Source organism: Symphalangus syndactylus, chromosome 22, assembly GCF_028878055.3.
Source record: "Symphalangus syndactylus isolate Jambi chromosome 22, NHGRI_mSymSyn1-v2.1_pri, whole genome shotgun sequence".
Classification (NCBI taxonomy): domain Eukaryota; kingdom Metazoa; phylum Chordata; class Mammalia; order Primates; family Hylobatidae; genus Symphalangus; species Symphalangus syndactylus.
The window spans coordinates 28852274-28867948 of NC_072444.2; the positions used below are offsets into that span (position 1 = coordinate 28852274).

Here is a 15675-nt window from a genome sequence, read left to right on the forward strand (position 1 = left end):
AGAGCTCGGCGTTGAGAGGCTCCCAGGGCTACTGCACGGCTCGGGCAGAGGAGCGGAGCTGCAGCCGCGATCTCCCGGAGACGCCTCCCGCGGAGACAAAGCCGGCTCCCGGCAGCGCCGCGCTACGCCACGGTGGGCCCGGCGCAAATGCCTCGGCCACGGCATCGCCCCTTTAAGCGGCGCGCGCCCTGATTGGCTGCGGGAGGAGGCGGGGCGGGACGCGGCGACCTTACGGCCCGGCGGCATATGCTATATATAGAGGCGGCGGCGGCAGCCGCGGCGACGGCGGCCCAGTGCGAGGTAGAGCGCTAGCTAGAGCGCGAGCCAGCAAGAGGCGCCTGCGCGGTGTCCGGGCCCCTGAGCCCGCGGCGCTGAGCCAGCCGGGACTGACATGCGCGGGAGGGCGCCGCAGGGCAGCCGCCGCTCCTCCGGGGTAAGGGGCCTGGCGCGCTGAGGGGGTGGGGAGGGCCACGCAGCGCTCAGTTCCCTCAGGGGGCCCCGCGCCGGGCGCCGGGATCCAGGCGGCTCCCCGACGCGAGGGCGGGGGCGTGGAGGGCGCGGGGAGGGTCGCCGCGACGCGGAGTCTCTGGGACGGAGGGAGGGGCCGGCGGGTCGCTCGCGGGCTTCTCCTCATTGAGGTGTGGAGGGCGGGACCCTCCCCGGCGGCGCAGCCCGGGCCTGGGGACGCCGCGAAGTGCCGGCGCCCGCCTTCTCCACGCCGGCCGTGGTCGCCGCGCGGCCCCTCGGCTGGCCGGGGCCATGTTCCCGAGCGCCCGGGACACGTCCCCGCAGCACCCGGACCGCAGGAGCGGACGGGGCTTCGGGAGCGGCAAGCATGAAGGTCCTCGTCCCGCAGCCTGCGCTCGCAAGGTTGCCCGGCGGGGATGAGCGTCTTCGGGCCTGGGGGCTTGTTTGATTTTTTTTTCTTTGTAAAAATCGGGGTTACATTGTCTTGTTCACACCGTGTACCCGTAAATCCTGTCTTGAAAGCTGGGGTGGGAGGGTCGGTGATTGCTTGCGGTGGTTGGTACCGGTTCTCTTTGGCGGTCAGCCCCGGTCCCTCTGCCTCATCTCCCAGCGACGATGGTAATGCCGAAATCAGTATTTAAAAATTCGTCTGAGCTGTTCTGAACTCTTCCTTCTCTTCTAGAAACGTGATTCTTTGCTCTGAATGTCTTAAGTACGGCTTTGAATGGATTGGGACTGCAGAATTCTGTGTTCAAGACGTGAATGCTTATTGGGAATTTTGTGTGTGTATTTATATGTATATCGTAGCCCTGTACAAATTAGATGACTCTAACCGTGAATGGTGCTGTATTGGTGCTTGCTAAGTCTTTATTAGGATTTCATCATTGCTTGAAAGAAACCAGTCTCTTACCTGATAAAAATATGAATAGATGGTTAGTCATAAACTTAAGTCAGTCAGAATGGAGACTGTAGCTTTAAAAGAGATGTGTCGGTGACTTGAGGTACACCTGCAACACAGGTAGGGCAAGACTGGTTTCTAGGCAACTGTCAGGGGTGAAGAAAGGTGAGGTTAAAATGCCCTTTTTTTTCCCTTCCAGAACAAATGTTCAACCTTTTATAAATGTGTAAGAATGCAATGGGTACACATATTTGTTGAGACTGAACATCCCAAGTTCACCGTACCTGTTTTTTTTAACTGCATTTCTTTTCTTATATTTCTGTAATTACAATATACAGTTTTAAGTGAAATTTTATTTGAACAGAGACCAAAGACAGGCTAGGTATCAGCAAATGACCAAATTTTGCAAGGACCAAAATAAAAGAAGCTGGTTTCCTGCTAACATGCTGGCTATAATTGGTTACCAATATGTTATCAGGCAAACTCTTTTCCAGATATTAGCAAGTTTGAAGAAAAATAACAGAGGATTTAGCATGGACTTCAGAAACTATTTGTCATTCCCTTCACTTCAAGCAGAAGTTTATTTTCACCTGTGTGTTCCAGGGGACACTCGATAATAAGTGATAGAGGTCTTGGACTAACGATTTATAACCTGACAGATATGTTAGATTGTAAACTCCTTAAGGGTAGGCACTCTGCCTTGTATAGCTTCTATCTTATGCAGCCTTGCACATAGTTGATGTTGATAAATAATTGCATGAAAGCATGTTTTACCTTTCAAGGCTCAGCAGGATTGGACCAGTCATTGATAAGGGTTGGAAAGCAAATCTGTTTAATTTTTTTATGGCTGTTATGAAATGTCTGAATTATTGATATTTTTGACGGGTAAAACTATTGTTTCAGTCATCGGTTTTCCTACTTGCAGTTCACAGTATATACTGGTCACTCTATAGGATTTAATTATGCTTGAGTTTTTGTATGAAAGTACCTCTTGACTGCTGCTTCTCAAAAGTTGAGCTAGATAATACTTCCTTTCTGCTGAAACTAATGGTGGCTTTTCAAAGCAATTTGCGTAAATTACAGGCACAATCTAACATGCTTGAAACTGACCTGATTGTCTGCATACCATCAGATTGCTTTAGAAAGGAGCAGAGGAGGAGAAAGGAGGTGCCAAGGGTAATTCCAGGAATTTGAATGGCATAGGCTCCCTCTACCAGAGAAACAACTCTGCTCTTAATCTAAATAAGTTTGAATTGGTACCTCATCATTTGGATACATTTGGATACATTTAGCATCCTTTGCGGGTGTCTGGCTATATAAAAGCTAATAAAGAACTCCCTACATAAACGCAGTCCAGTTGTGGTATTCTGGCATTGTTCACACAGCATAAACACGTGCTTTGTAAAGGTAGATGGGGCGAATGAGTTTGAGGGTCCTAAATGTGAGTTACTACCTTAACAATTAGTTTTAAGGTAGGGAAAAGTTACTGAGGGGTTCAGATTTCAGAAGGTGGCGGGGAGGATTCTGAGATTTGAAGTCTTTGTTGATACTGTAGTCCAATTCCTCACACCATAAAATTGGGCAATATTACAAAAAGACCACTCTTCCAGGTCTCAACGAATGTGTCTTTAAAATGTGGGGCTTTTGGCGGGGCCCAGTGGCTCACGCCTGTAATCTCAGCACTTTGGGAGGCCAAGGCAGGCAGATGGCTTGAGCCCAGAAGTATGAGACCAACCTGGGCAACATGGTGAAACCCTGTCACTACAAAAAGACACAAAAATCAGCTGGGTATGGTGGCGCATGTCCATAGTCCCAGCTACTCAAGAGGCTAAGGTGGGAGGATTGCTTGAGCCTGGGAGGCAGAGGTTGCAGTAAGCCAAGATCACACGACTGCACTACAGCCTGGTGACAGAGTGAGACCCTGTCTTTAAAAAATAAACGAACAAAAAAAATGTGGGGCTTTGGCTACAGAAATGGAGCTCTTTTCAGCTTGGAAACAATAGGAAGGCAAGGATTGAAAGACATTATCCAAAAGCTCTTATTCAATACCCCAGATGTGAAACTGGACTAGTTACAGATTGTTTTTTAAACTATTCGCTCAGTAGAATTTTCTGACTCTTATCAGGGCTGCCTCTTTTTCAGCCTTTAGATTTCCATTGTAAAAGTCACCTACTCAGAGAGGCCTTCCCAAACCACCTGTGTAAATATATGCTCCTCTGCCTCCTTATCCTATTGCTGTACCCTGCTTGTTTCCTTGGAAGGTATCACCATCTAAAATTGTTTGCTTGCTTGGCTATTCTCTTCCTCCCTCATTAGATGGAAGGCTTCTTCAGGCAACAACCATCTCTGTTTTTCACCTCACATGGTATCTAATCCAAAATAAGCACTTGATAAATATTTGTGAAAAGAATTAATCTTTGCCGTCTAAGAATTTTTGAGCTGAATGAGCACTATGAGTTGAGTTTCTGTTCCTGCCTCTGCTATTGACTAGCACTTAGGTCTTGAGCATTTAACTTAATAGCCTTTTGCTTCAGTTTCTCCATTTATAAACAAGAATGTTACAAGGAGAAATGAGGTTGTTGCCTAACATGAAGATACTATAGAGTGGAGAGGTAGTGAAAGTGTGGGGAAAATGCTGGATTATAGGACAGAAGAGCCATGATAGCCTTTTTGCTTATAGCAAGATATTTAACCTCACTTTGTTTCCTCATCTGCAAAATGGAGATTATAATCCCTGCCTCTTCTTACAGGGATGTTGTGGGGATCAAGTGAGATAATGTGTAAGAAGGTGCTTTGTAACTTGAGTGCTTTACAAATATAAGGTATTCTATTGTTAAATTCCGGATTTTACAATACAGTGTGATTATAATGCCATCATTGGGATCCATGCTGTGAAAGCGTGTTAAAAGGAGGCCCGTTGGGTATATGTAGTAACCGCTTATTACGAGTAAAAACAGACTTGTGTTATATGAAATAACCGTGTTGTAAAGAGTTCTGTTGTGGTGGGGCATCCGTGGATCGTTAAAGACTGAGGGCTTCAAAATAGTTGTTTGAAGTGGTAATAGAATGTCAGATTGATGCCTTAACTCACCCATTTTAGAGGATACATAGGTCAGATCTACAATTAATAACTTTTAATAGGAGAATTTGAGGGAGTTGAAGTAAAACAGGAACTTTCATAGGCTACAGGTTACCCAAGAAAAGCTATTACCAGTAAATCCATAAAAAAGGATCTGTGCTACCCTTACAAGTTGAGCATTACAGTCGGTCGGATCCTATTTCGCTAGTTTAAAAAGCCGTAGGGACTGGAAGAGGCAGTGTGGTGTGTTGGTGAAGGGCCTGGACACTGAGGCCGGGCTGTCTGGTTGAAGTCCTGGCCCCATTGCTCACCAGGTTTGACCTTGAGCAAGTTCTTTAACTCTGTGCCTCAAGTAAGTGAGAGTAATAATAGTAGCCCACCTTATGGCATTGTAGAGAGGATTAAATAAGTTCATACACATACAGCACTTAGAACTGTGCTTGCCTGGCAGTTGTATGCCCAGTGAATGTTAGTTATTATTAATGGGTTTTATATTAATTGTAACAATCTAGAGTTACCCACTGGATAACTTAAATGCTTGTTAAATAAATTTGAAGTTTTAAAGACTTGATTCCCATCATTAGACCATTGTGCTCGTTGTCTTTAGATTAGAATTCGCTTTTATAATAAGAAATAATCTATTGTGTATATGTCAAAAAGAAATAATATTTTTCTCCCCTCTGTGTGTATATATAGTTACTGATTGTGCTACTCTGTAGGAAAAATACAAAGGACAAAAGAATATATTCCTGCTATCCTACTTTTCTGCTGTCACACTAAAATTGTGTAGGAGGCTTAAGTGAGTTGAAAGACTGGATTATGGTAGTTGAGGGAATGGGTTTTTTGTTAGTTCACCATTTTTTAAAATACTTAGCTAGAAAGCATTCTGAATTATTGAATAAATTGTGTCATTTATTTTTTATTTGACAGTTTGAAGATAAATTATTTTCTCTGTTGCCTCTATTTCACCACCTACAAATGGTCCATTATGTTCTGGACATGTTTAAGAGCCTCTGAGGAATGGAGCTGCAAACACAGACACAAATGTTCATCTTTGCCACACTGAGCTACATTTTAATATTTACTGAAGCCATCAAGCTTTTGTTGAATTCATGCAGGAGTATTTTAATTACATTAAAATATGACCTTACTTTAAAAGTAATCTATGTTTTTAATTTAAAGGCTATTTATGCTTACCATGGTAGATAGTACAACTAAGGAAGGTTTCTTAACTTGCCTCCCTCCTTCTTTTCCTACCCCTACCTAAATCATAGGCTATAAAAATGAAATCTGGGCCGGCTGCGGTATCTCACGCCTGTAATCTCAGCACTTTGGGAGGCCAAGGCAGGCGGATCACCTGAGGTCAGGAGTTTGAGACCAGCCTGACCAACATGGAGAAACCCCATCTCTAATAAAAATACAAAAATTAGCCTGGCGTGTTGGCGCATGCCTATAATCCCAGCTACTCGGGAGGCTGAGGCAGGAGAATCGCTTGAACCTGGGAGGTGGAGATTGTGATGTGCACCATTGCACTCCAGCCTGGGTGACAAGAGTAAGACTCCGTCTCAAAAAAAAAAAAAAAAAAATTGGTGTTTTTTTTGTTTGTTTTAAATTCCTCACAGGTGATTATTTTAGACATTTTAAAAAATAAACATGCAGAGATTGGTATATTTGGGGAGGATCTAAAATCATGGAGTTTGTCATATTCCTAAATCGGTTTCTTTTTATAAATTTTGCCTCTAAATGTAGTTACCTTATTATCTTCCCTGGTTATGGAAGTATTTAATGTAGGTGATTCTTAAATGGAACTGAAAAGACCATTTATCACCCTGAATAAACAGAAATCAGGTTCTAGAACCAGATTGAAAGGAGGAAATTACATCACACTCTTAAATAAGGAAGCACTGGGCAGAACTGGGTGAGTTGTATGACAAAAATGTGCCCCTCCTCCTCCCATGGATGGCTTCTGAGATTTATTAATGAGATCTGGTGGCCAGGTAGGCATATCTAGGTTACTGCCTTAAGGTAGCCTGCATGTCTTTTTTTTTTTTTTTTTTTTTTCTTAAGCAGTTTCAAAGAGACTATCCTCAAGCTAAAGGCATGTGATTTCACCTTAATGAAGAAGATGCAGTGTGCTTTTGGTGTAACTTTTTTAGAAAAATGAAAGTGACCTTAAATTCAGCAGCAAAAACAGTCTAGAAGGAAGTGTTTTAAGAGAAGGCAAAACAGTTTTCAGAAAGTATCCCCCCAATTGCTTCAAGTAAATATACTGTAACAGAAACCAGTTTAGAAAGCTACACTGTTCACCACTGAAGCTTATAATTTTTACTCAGTCTACAAACTGTCTATTTTGAATTCTGGAAATGAATTTCATAAAAATTCCTTCCTGTTACATATCCTAAGCTTATTACATTATTATTGGGTAGTCGCCTCACTCCAGTACGCATTAACTTTATCCTTTATAAATCTGCTTCTCCCCTGAGCTCTTCACTGACTCACAGTGTATGTGAATCTTTCATGTCATTACTTTTTTAAAATGAGATGGATATTTTCTCAGTATCCATTTAATAAATAATAGACATGAATGATGCCAAGATCTACGGGGGAAAGCATCAATCAGACATCAGTTCTGTCCTAGATGATTTGAAGAGTGGAAGGGGAATTGGGGCCCAGCACAAAATAACACAAGAACAGAGCACCGCTGCTCTGGTGTTTCATAAAAGGGAGCAGCTTCGTGGAGAAGGTAGGGTAGAGTTGACCTTAAAGGATAAATCGAATTCTAACAGAGATTTGGGGAAAATAGAAGCGAGCTTGAAAATATAGATGAGGTTTATATTGTGGAGGCCCTAAATGCCAGGCTGAGGAGGTTTTGTTTAGGAGCCTTTGAAGGTTTTTTGAGCAGCAGCAGATCTTAGTTTGAGCTGTTGTTAAGGAATATTGACTTGGTACTAGTGTGTAGAACAGGTTGCATATTTCCAGACTGCAGGAAGAATGATGCCTGTCAATGGAAGGGTAAGATTTGAGAAACCATGTAAAAGTAGTCTGTGGAACTTGGCAATTGAATGTACATGGCCTCAGGTTAAAAATGGTGCCTTGAGAAGTGTGATCCTCTTAGACCCTGAACTGGTTTGGGGAGTGGGGAATGGAGTATGAAGTGAAAGGAGGAGTTTGGTTTGTAGAGTTTGAGATGCCAGAGGGCCATCCGAGTGGAAAGATAATCACCAGACAATAGGAAATGCAAAGTTGAAGCTTGAGCCAGGCTGGAGTCATTGATTCAGGAGCTGTCTATGAGTTGAAGCTATACAAGTGGATTAATAAAAGGATAACCTCAAGAAGCAGATGATTTTAGGGCTTCTTTTTTTGTTGAATTTAAAAAAGAATCAAGTTATGTTAACAGGAAAAGGTGGTTCACATCTGAAATTTGGTATTTAACTGCATTTTAGACCCACTAAAACAGCTAAAAATAGTTGATAAAGTTTGGAGAAGTTATGCCTAAGGTTATTTGGGTCCTCGTCTAAACCATGCTGCCTGGATTCCTATTCTTGGATTCCATAACATAATCCCATCTTGTACTTTTTAGGTATTGATTTTCCCACATAGGTACATTTTTGCAATTGTTTTCTTCTAATGAGTTGTAAGACAGATAAAATGTGAAAAATTGCAGCATTAAACGTCACTTGGGAAGAGTTTGTTTCTTTTTAGCTTGAGGTTGGTAAAATGGATTTATTTACTCCCCCGCCCACCCCCCGCTTCCATTTGCACTGAATATTAGAAGGTTTTTAGAGAGAGAGAAAGTTTCAGGTGGTTTCATATCCTCAGTTTACAATCTGAGAACATTTTTTTTTAAAAGCTTCCTTCCAAACCTGTAGCACATTGCCCTTTTTGAGTCTACAATTTGAAGTTATTTTCCAAAAGAAAAGAACATGGCAGTTATATTGCCCCCCTCGTCTCCCATGCTAGCAAGTAGGAAGTTCGGACAGTTTCATAACATGGCCCATTCACAATTCCCCATTGAAATTTAGAGGCAGGTCACCTTCTATGAATACACAAAGACACTATTGTGATCAGAAGTGAGCTGGCTTAGTGAACACAATTCTTTTTATACTAAAAAAATTTTTTTCTTAAGAAAGCTAACAAGTAGGTGATGGAAACAATGAATAAAAAATAACTTTTTCTAGAACATATAAATAATTTTAAGTGACCATTGAAATTTAAGTTTAGAATTCCAAGGCAATTTCTGCAGAGGCGATAGTTACACAATCATTCTGTTGAAAGCTAAGATTTAGATGGCATTAGGAGGCTGACACACAGTAATTACTAGTAGTACTTGTTGGCTTGCAGACAGGTGGGGGTTGGGCCTCCAGAATCCCCTGCAGCATTTTCCTGTAATCTGGATGAGCGATCTTCAAACGTGTGCTTTCAAACTACTTAAATACCATATTCTTCCTATCTTGCCTTTCATTTTTATATTACCACAGATACTTTCCTCATAGTCTTGCCAGTGCTTGTAGAATGCTTAGAAAAGGCTTGATAAACCACTGGGCTAAGCACACAGAGGGAGAGGCTAGCAGTATTTTTAAATTGGTTTCTAAATTTTTTATAGCTTGATGGTAGATAACACATTTGCTTCATTTAAGTAAACTGAAAAACCAATCCTCGACCTCTCAATAATTTAGAATTCCTAAGTGACAGAATGTTTTCTTTATCATATATTTGAGAGATTGATTTAAAGAAAAATAATGCTTGACTATCTGAAATAATATTTTAACCCTATCATAAAATCTCTGCCTGGTAGAACAGCTGACTGCGGAAGGGTAAAATGCAGAGAACCAGTCATTGGATCTCCCTTCTCTACTTTGTTACTGAAATCTTGGACCTGTAGAACATTACTATCACTGTGTTCCTTTCTAATGGGAAAATAATAATAAACACTTGCAGAGTATTTTTTAAAGGTTTTTAGCTTTAAAAAAAAAAAACCCTGTGCCTTACACAATGTGTATATTGAGTTGATACTGATTATGATAATTAGAGGGTATTATACAATCATTCATTCAACAAACATTCACTTACTGAGCACCTACTAATGTTCCAGGTACTGATTGTTAAAAGGTGATTGAGACACAGCCTCTGTCCTGAGCTTACAGTCTAGTAGGAGGTGACAGATTTGTAAATAATAGATTTGAAGTTGCTGAGCAAAAAAAAAAAAACAAAAAAAAAAAACAAAAAAGCTGTGTACCTCTCCCCCACAGCAAATGTGTCACGGTCATCTTCAGTCCTTTGCACAGTGTCCAGCACTCAGCTGTGCAGATATTATTTGCACTGATCCCTTACTAATATTTAGTGAGAGAATGAGATCGTGTTAAACAGTGTGTATGTACATGCCCCCAAAAGGGGTCAGTGTTATGCAGATAGTTGACAAATAATATCCTGGTGCCTAAGGAAAAAAACCTAAACTTATCATAAGTAAACTTCGCTATCTGAAGACAGCAGAGATTGATGCTAACACATAACGAATAATAAAAAAGGAAAGTGAAAAGGGGGCTATAGGGACTCCAGACCTGTAACATCTGACAGGAGAGATTGGCGGTCCTAAAGTTGAGGAACTACTAATTTAAGAAAAATGTACTTAGCCTTTGTTATCCATGCCTTGCAGCTAAGCAAGATATGAGTTACTGGGTATTTCACCAAGGAGAATGTAAAGAATGTACCTTTAACTTGTCTTTAAAAGGGAGGGAGGAAGCTGTCCCAGGCTTTTACTGAAGCTAGTAATCTTGCAGAACTTGTTTTTTACAGGATAATGGAAATTAGTATCTTCATATATTACTGTTTGTTCCTTGAACAAGTAGTAACTGGAGAATTTGTCTTCCCATGGCCAACCCTGAAATACAAAATCCAGATAAATGCTAGACCCTTGGGTAGTCAGGTGCCAATACTGTAGAAACTCTTGCTTAGTTTCAGCATTGGGTTTTAGTGAGTATTAGTTCTGTAGCATAAAATACAGTGGCTCCTGAAATTGCTTTTTTAGCTTGGGAAAAATAAGCGGGATCCACTGGTGCTTCATGCCCAGTGCAGCCGTAACTTAGAAGGCTGGTTTAATAGGTCAGGGGAGGGTCTGTGTGCATTGCCAAGTGAGTGTGATTTGTTGTTTAACTCTCAGGCTCTGCAGTAGGAGGTCTGCTTTTGCTGGCAATAGATTATTTCTCATTTCACTAAAACATTTCATGTCTTTTGGATTAGCATTTACACAAAAAATCATTTTTAGCGTTTAACATATAAGCACCCTCATGAGATGTAAGAATTAAGTAAGAATTAAGTGAAAGTCCACAACTGACTTTTTCTATTCAGCATCCCCCCAAATTCTCTCATATTAGCTTTGCTGTAATTTAGACTGTCCTAATGGAGGTATTTCTAAATTGTTTTCTTTATTCTCTCATCTCTTCTACCCCCCTAGGGAATGAAAGCTACTGGTTGATTTTAAAATGCCTGGGCCTCACAGGTTTGGAGATGTCCCAGAATAAGGCACAATGTCAATAGCAGGAGTTGCTGCTCAGGAGATCAGAGTCCCATTAAAAACTGGATTTCTACATAATGGCCGAGCCATGGGGAATATGAGGAAGACCTGCTGGAGCAGTCGCAGTGAGTTTAAAAAGTAAGTAGAGGACGTAATGCTGCTGTAATCTGGATAAATATGTGACACTAAAATGAAAGAGGCTGTGATTGCTCTTTGCTTATGACCAAAGTATCTTCCTCTCCTTTCAGCAACTTTTTAAATATTGACTCGATAACCATGGCCTACAGTCTGAACTCTTCTGCTCAGGAGCGCCTAATACCACTTGGTATGTATTCTGAAAATCTGATCACAGTAAGCATTTGAGAAGAACAGTCTGGATTCGGGTTAGCTTGTCCTCCAGCATTATTTTTTAAATGAGGAAACCTGAACTATTTCCAACAACAGCCTGACCCCTAGTGGCAACAGATTCAGAAGATAACTGTGTTTTTCTCAAGCTACTGTACTCGACTGCCTTCATTCTGAGTCACTGATTCCTAAGTAGGACTGTTTGTGGACGTGGGATCTTCTAAAATCAAGAATTAGTTCTCATTCCAGCTCTGATGCATACTTCACTCCATGAAACCTTAGGCAAGATTTCCCACCTTTCTTACTAGTATCGAATGCATGTTTGACAGTAATAGATGAAAATAGTCTAAATGTTCCTCAAAACTTAGAAAATAGTATTTTTAATGTGAATATTCTGTTCCTTGGATCTTTGTCAAGAGCTGTGTGTGAACTGAACACATTGCAGGCAAGTGCATTCACTCACGATATTATGATGTGCTAGCAATAAGGACTTTGTCTTATCTCATTGGTACCCTACGTGCCTAGTATGGTCGCATGTCTTAAATGGCAAGGCTGATACAGTATGGTATTCATGTAAATTATATGCTGTTCATCTTCCGCGAATTTTACACACAGCACAAAACTTTCCTGTGATATGTGGGTGTGCACTGTGCACATGTCCAAGGGAGATAGAGGAGATAGTTTGTTCTTTGAACCACACCATGTGCGTTAACAATCTTCTGCTCTCTAATTACACCTGTGGTTGTTGCATGGGTGTTCTCAGGGTGACAGCAGTCAAGTGTTTCACTCAGGAAGAAAGCTGTAGGAGCATAGGTAGGTGGGGTGCTCTCTCCTTCACACAGGTGGAGAGAGGATTGTTGATCTTTTATTAATATCTCTTGTTCATTCCAGGGCACGCTTCCAAATCTGCTCCGATGAATGGCCACTGCTTTGCAGAAAATGGTCCATCTCAAAAGTCCAGCTTGCCCCCTCTTCTTATTCCCCCAAGTGAAAACTTGGGACCACATGAAGAGGATCAAGTTGTATGTGGTTTTAAGAAACTCACAGTGAACGGGGTTTGTGCTTCCACCCCTCCACTGACACCCATAAAAAACTCCCCTTCCCTTTTCCCCTGTGCCCCTCTTTGTGAACGCGGTTCTAGGCCTCTTCCACCGTTGCCAATCTCTGAAGCCCTGTCTCTGGATGACACAGATTGCGAGGTGGAATTCCTAACTAGCTCAGATACGGACTTCCTTTTAGAAGACTCTACACTTTCTGATTTCAAATACGATGTTCCTGGCAGGCGAAGCTTCCGTGGGTGTGGACAAATCAACTATGCATATTTTGATACCCCAGCTGTTTCTGCAGCAGATCTCAGCTATGTGTCTGACCAAAATGGAGGTGTCCCAGATCCAAATCCTCCTCCACCTCAGACCCACCGAAGATTAAGAAGGTCTCATTCGGGACCAGCTGGCTCCTTTAACAAGCCAGCCATAAGGATATCCAACTGTTGTATACACAGAGCTTCTCCTAACTCTGATGAAGACAAACCTGAGGTTCCCCCCAGAGTTCCCATACCTCCTAGACCAGTAAAGCCAGATTATAGAAGATGGTCAGCAGAAGTTACTTCGAGCACCTATAGTGATGAAGACAGGCCTCCCAAAGTACCGCCAAGAGAACCTTTGTCACCGAGTAACTCGCGCACACCGAGTCCCAAAAGCCTTCCGTCTTACCTCAATGGGGTCATGCCCCCGACACAGAGCTTTGCCCCTGATCCCAAGTATGTCAGCAGCAAAGCACTGCAAAGACAGAACAGCGAAGGATCTGCCAATAAGGTTCCTTGCATTCTGCCCATTATTGAAAATGGGAAGAAGGTTAGTTCAACACATTATTACCTACTACCTGAACGACCACCATACCTGGACAAATATGAAAAATTTTTTAGGGAAGCAGAAGAAACAAATGCAAGCGCCCAAATCCAGCCATTACCTGCTGACTGCGGTATATCTTCAGCCACAGAAAAGCCAGACTCAAAAACAAAAATGGATCTGGGTGGCCACGTGAAGCGTAAACATTTATCCTATGTGGTTTCTCCTTAGACCTTGGGGTCATGGTTCAGCAGAGGTTACGTAGGAGCAAATGGTTCTCAATTTTCCAGTTTGATTGAAGTGCACAGAAAAATTTCTTAGATTGCAAAATAAAATAGCTGAACTCTCTGTCTTCATGCGAAGGTTTAGAGCAGTTGTGAGATGCTGTTATGCTGAGAAACCCTGACTTTGTTAGTGTTGGAAAAAAGTCTTTCAGTCTATAATTTAAAGATGTGATGGTGGGGAGGGGAGGATGGGGAAGCTTTTTATATACGCATACATTACATACCTATATATAAACTTGTGGTATAACCATAGACCATAGCTGCAGGTTAACCAATTAGTTACTATCTTAGAGTAATATATATTCAGAATAATAAACTCAAGCTGGAGAAAAATGAGTCCTGATAGACTGAAAATTGAGCAAATGGAAGAAGATACAGTATTGTTTAGATCAGAATCATTAAAAAATATTTTTGTTTAGTAAGTTTGAAGATTTTTGGCTTTTAGGCCTTTTCTATTTTGTTTATTTTTGCGGGTAGTCTTTTCCACGGAGGGCAGGGTATCCATTCTTTACCATGGGTGTACCTACTTAGGTTAAAAATCATCCCAAGGCCTCATACTTCCAGGTTTCATGTTGCGTCTTGTTGAGGGAGGGAGAGCAGCTTACTTGGCAACCATATTGTCACCTGTACTTGTCACACATCTTGAAAAATAAAACGATAATAGAACTAGTGACTAATTTTCCCTTACAGTTCCCGCTTGGTCCCACCCATTGAAGTAGCTCATCGTAGTGCGGGCCGTATTAGAGGCAGTGGGGTACGTTAGACTCAGATGGAAAAGTATACTAGGTGCCAGTGTTAGGACGTCAGTTTTACAAAATAATGAAGCAATTAGCTATGTGATTGAGAGTTATTGTTTGGGGATGTGTGTTGTGGTTTTGCTATTTTTTTTTTTTTTTAGACTGTATTAATAAACAAATACAACACAAGCTGGCCTTGTGTTGCTGGTTCCTATTCAGTATTTCCTGGGGATTGTTTGCTTTTTAAGTAAAACACTTCTGACCCATAGCTCAGTATGTCTGAATTCCAGAGGTCACATCAGCATCTTTCTGCTTTGAAAACTCTCACAGCTGGCTGCTTCACTTAGATGCAGTGAGACACATAGTTTGTGTTCCGATTTTCACATCCTTCCATGTATTTATCTTGAAGAGATAAGCACAGAAGAGAAGGTGCTCACTAACAGAGGTACATTACCGCAATGTTCTCTTAACAGTTAAACAAGCTGTTTACAGTTTAAACTGCTGAATATTATTTGAGCTATTTAAAGCTTATTATATTTTAGTATGAACTAAATGAAGGTTAAAACATGCTTAAGAAAAATGCACTGATTTCTGCATTATGTGTACAGTATTGGACAAAGGATTTTATTCATTTTGTTGCATTATTTTGAATATTGTCTTTTCATTTTAATAAAGTTATAATACTTATTTATGATACCATTAGTAATGTTTCTTGCCTAAAGTCTTATAAAGTGTATGAAGCAATTTGACAGCATTAATTATTTTTAAGCACAAGTGAAGATTCTTTGAAGTCTAATGTATTCTTGAAACTTATTCTTTAGAATGAAACATAATTTGTGCAATCTTTTTCACATATTGTGAAAGTATACAGTGGAAATGAGCTGTTTGTTTTTACCTTTAACAACTGAAAGAGAACTGGATTCTGGGGTTATTATTAAAAACAATTACGTTGGGGGGTGGGAGCCCACATCAAGGAGAATGTGACAGAAGAAACCAGTTCTGATGTGTAGACTTGGTTTGACTCATTCTGATTTTTAGGACGAGGTCCCGGTTACTCTGGGCCCTTTGGCAGGCTTTGCTTCTTGCTTGTTTAAAGCCACTCAAGGAATCTGCGCCTGCCTTGGCCTGTCACGGAGATGGCAAATCCACAGTGGACAAATGGGCTCCTGGCAGCCTTTGGATGGAGGCAGGGGCTGGAGTGCTGTTTGTGAGGGGACTTAGTCCCATGTAACCTAGCCCTGTGCCTGGTTCTCTTCACTGTCCTCTGCAGGCTCCTTTGTCCCCTGGGAGAGGGTGGGAGCCCTCCAAGACCTTCATCGGGCACCCGCACTGTCTTCCCACTCTCCAGAGTGAAGAGTGAGGGCTCAAATTATCTGGGTTGAAGTTCAAACTTCATCTCTTTCTAATTCTGTGTGAGGCGGATTATTTTAAATCCCTGTACCTCAGTTTTCTCATTGGTAAAATGGGCAGAGAGGTGGGAATTATTTTGTGACAACTGCATATAAA

The 15675-nt window shown here is 41.5% G+C and overlaps 1 protein-coding gene across 2 annotated transcripts; it reads left to right on the forward strand.

Moving 5' to 3' along the window:
* The first annotated feature begins 253 nt into the window (after nt 1-253).
* ERRFI1 (ERBB receptor feedback inhibitor 1) lies at nt 254-14863 on the forward strand. 2 transcript variants are annotated; one of them, XM_055261144.2, is made up of 4 exons: nt 254-433; nt 10897-11094; nt 11205-11281; nt 12193-14863. In XM_055261144.2, exons 2-4 carry the CDS (start codon nt 10970-10972, stop codon nt 13377-13379), a joined length of 1389 nt encoding a protein of 462 aa, XP_055117119.1. In that variant the 5' UTR covers nt 254-433; nt 10897-10969; the 3' UTR covers nt 13380-14863. The 2 variants fall into 2 exon arrangements, with proteins under 2 accessions (XP_055117119.1, XP_055117121.1); XM_055261146.2 differs by lacking the exon at nt 254-433 and adding an exon at nt 992-1086.
* The last annotated feature ends 812 nt before the right edge of the window (nt 14864-15675 follow it).

What these genes read in the sequence shown, in the direction of transcription:
- ERRFI1 (XM_055261144.2), top strand. Translation starts at nt 10,970, where the DNA reads ATGTCAATAGCAGGAGTTGCTGCTCAGGAGATCAGAGTCCCATTAAAA. An exon ending in AGTCGCAGTGAGTTTAAAAA is followed by an intron (nt 11,095 to 11,204) that starts GTAAGTAGAGGA and finishes CTCTCCTTTCAG; the next exon opens with CAACTTTTTAAATATTGACT. An exon ending in GGAGCGCCTAATACCACTTG is followed by an intron (nt 11,282 to 12,192) that starts GTATGTATTCTG and finishes TGTTCATTCCAG; the next exon opens with GGCACGCTTCCAAATCTGCT.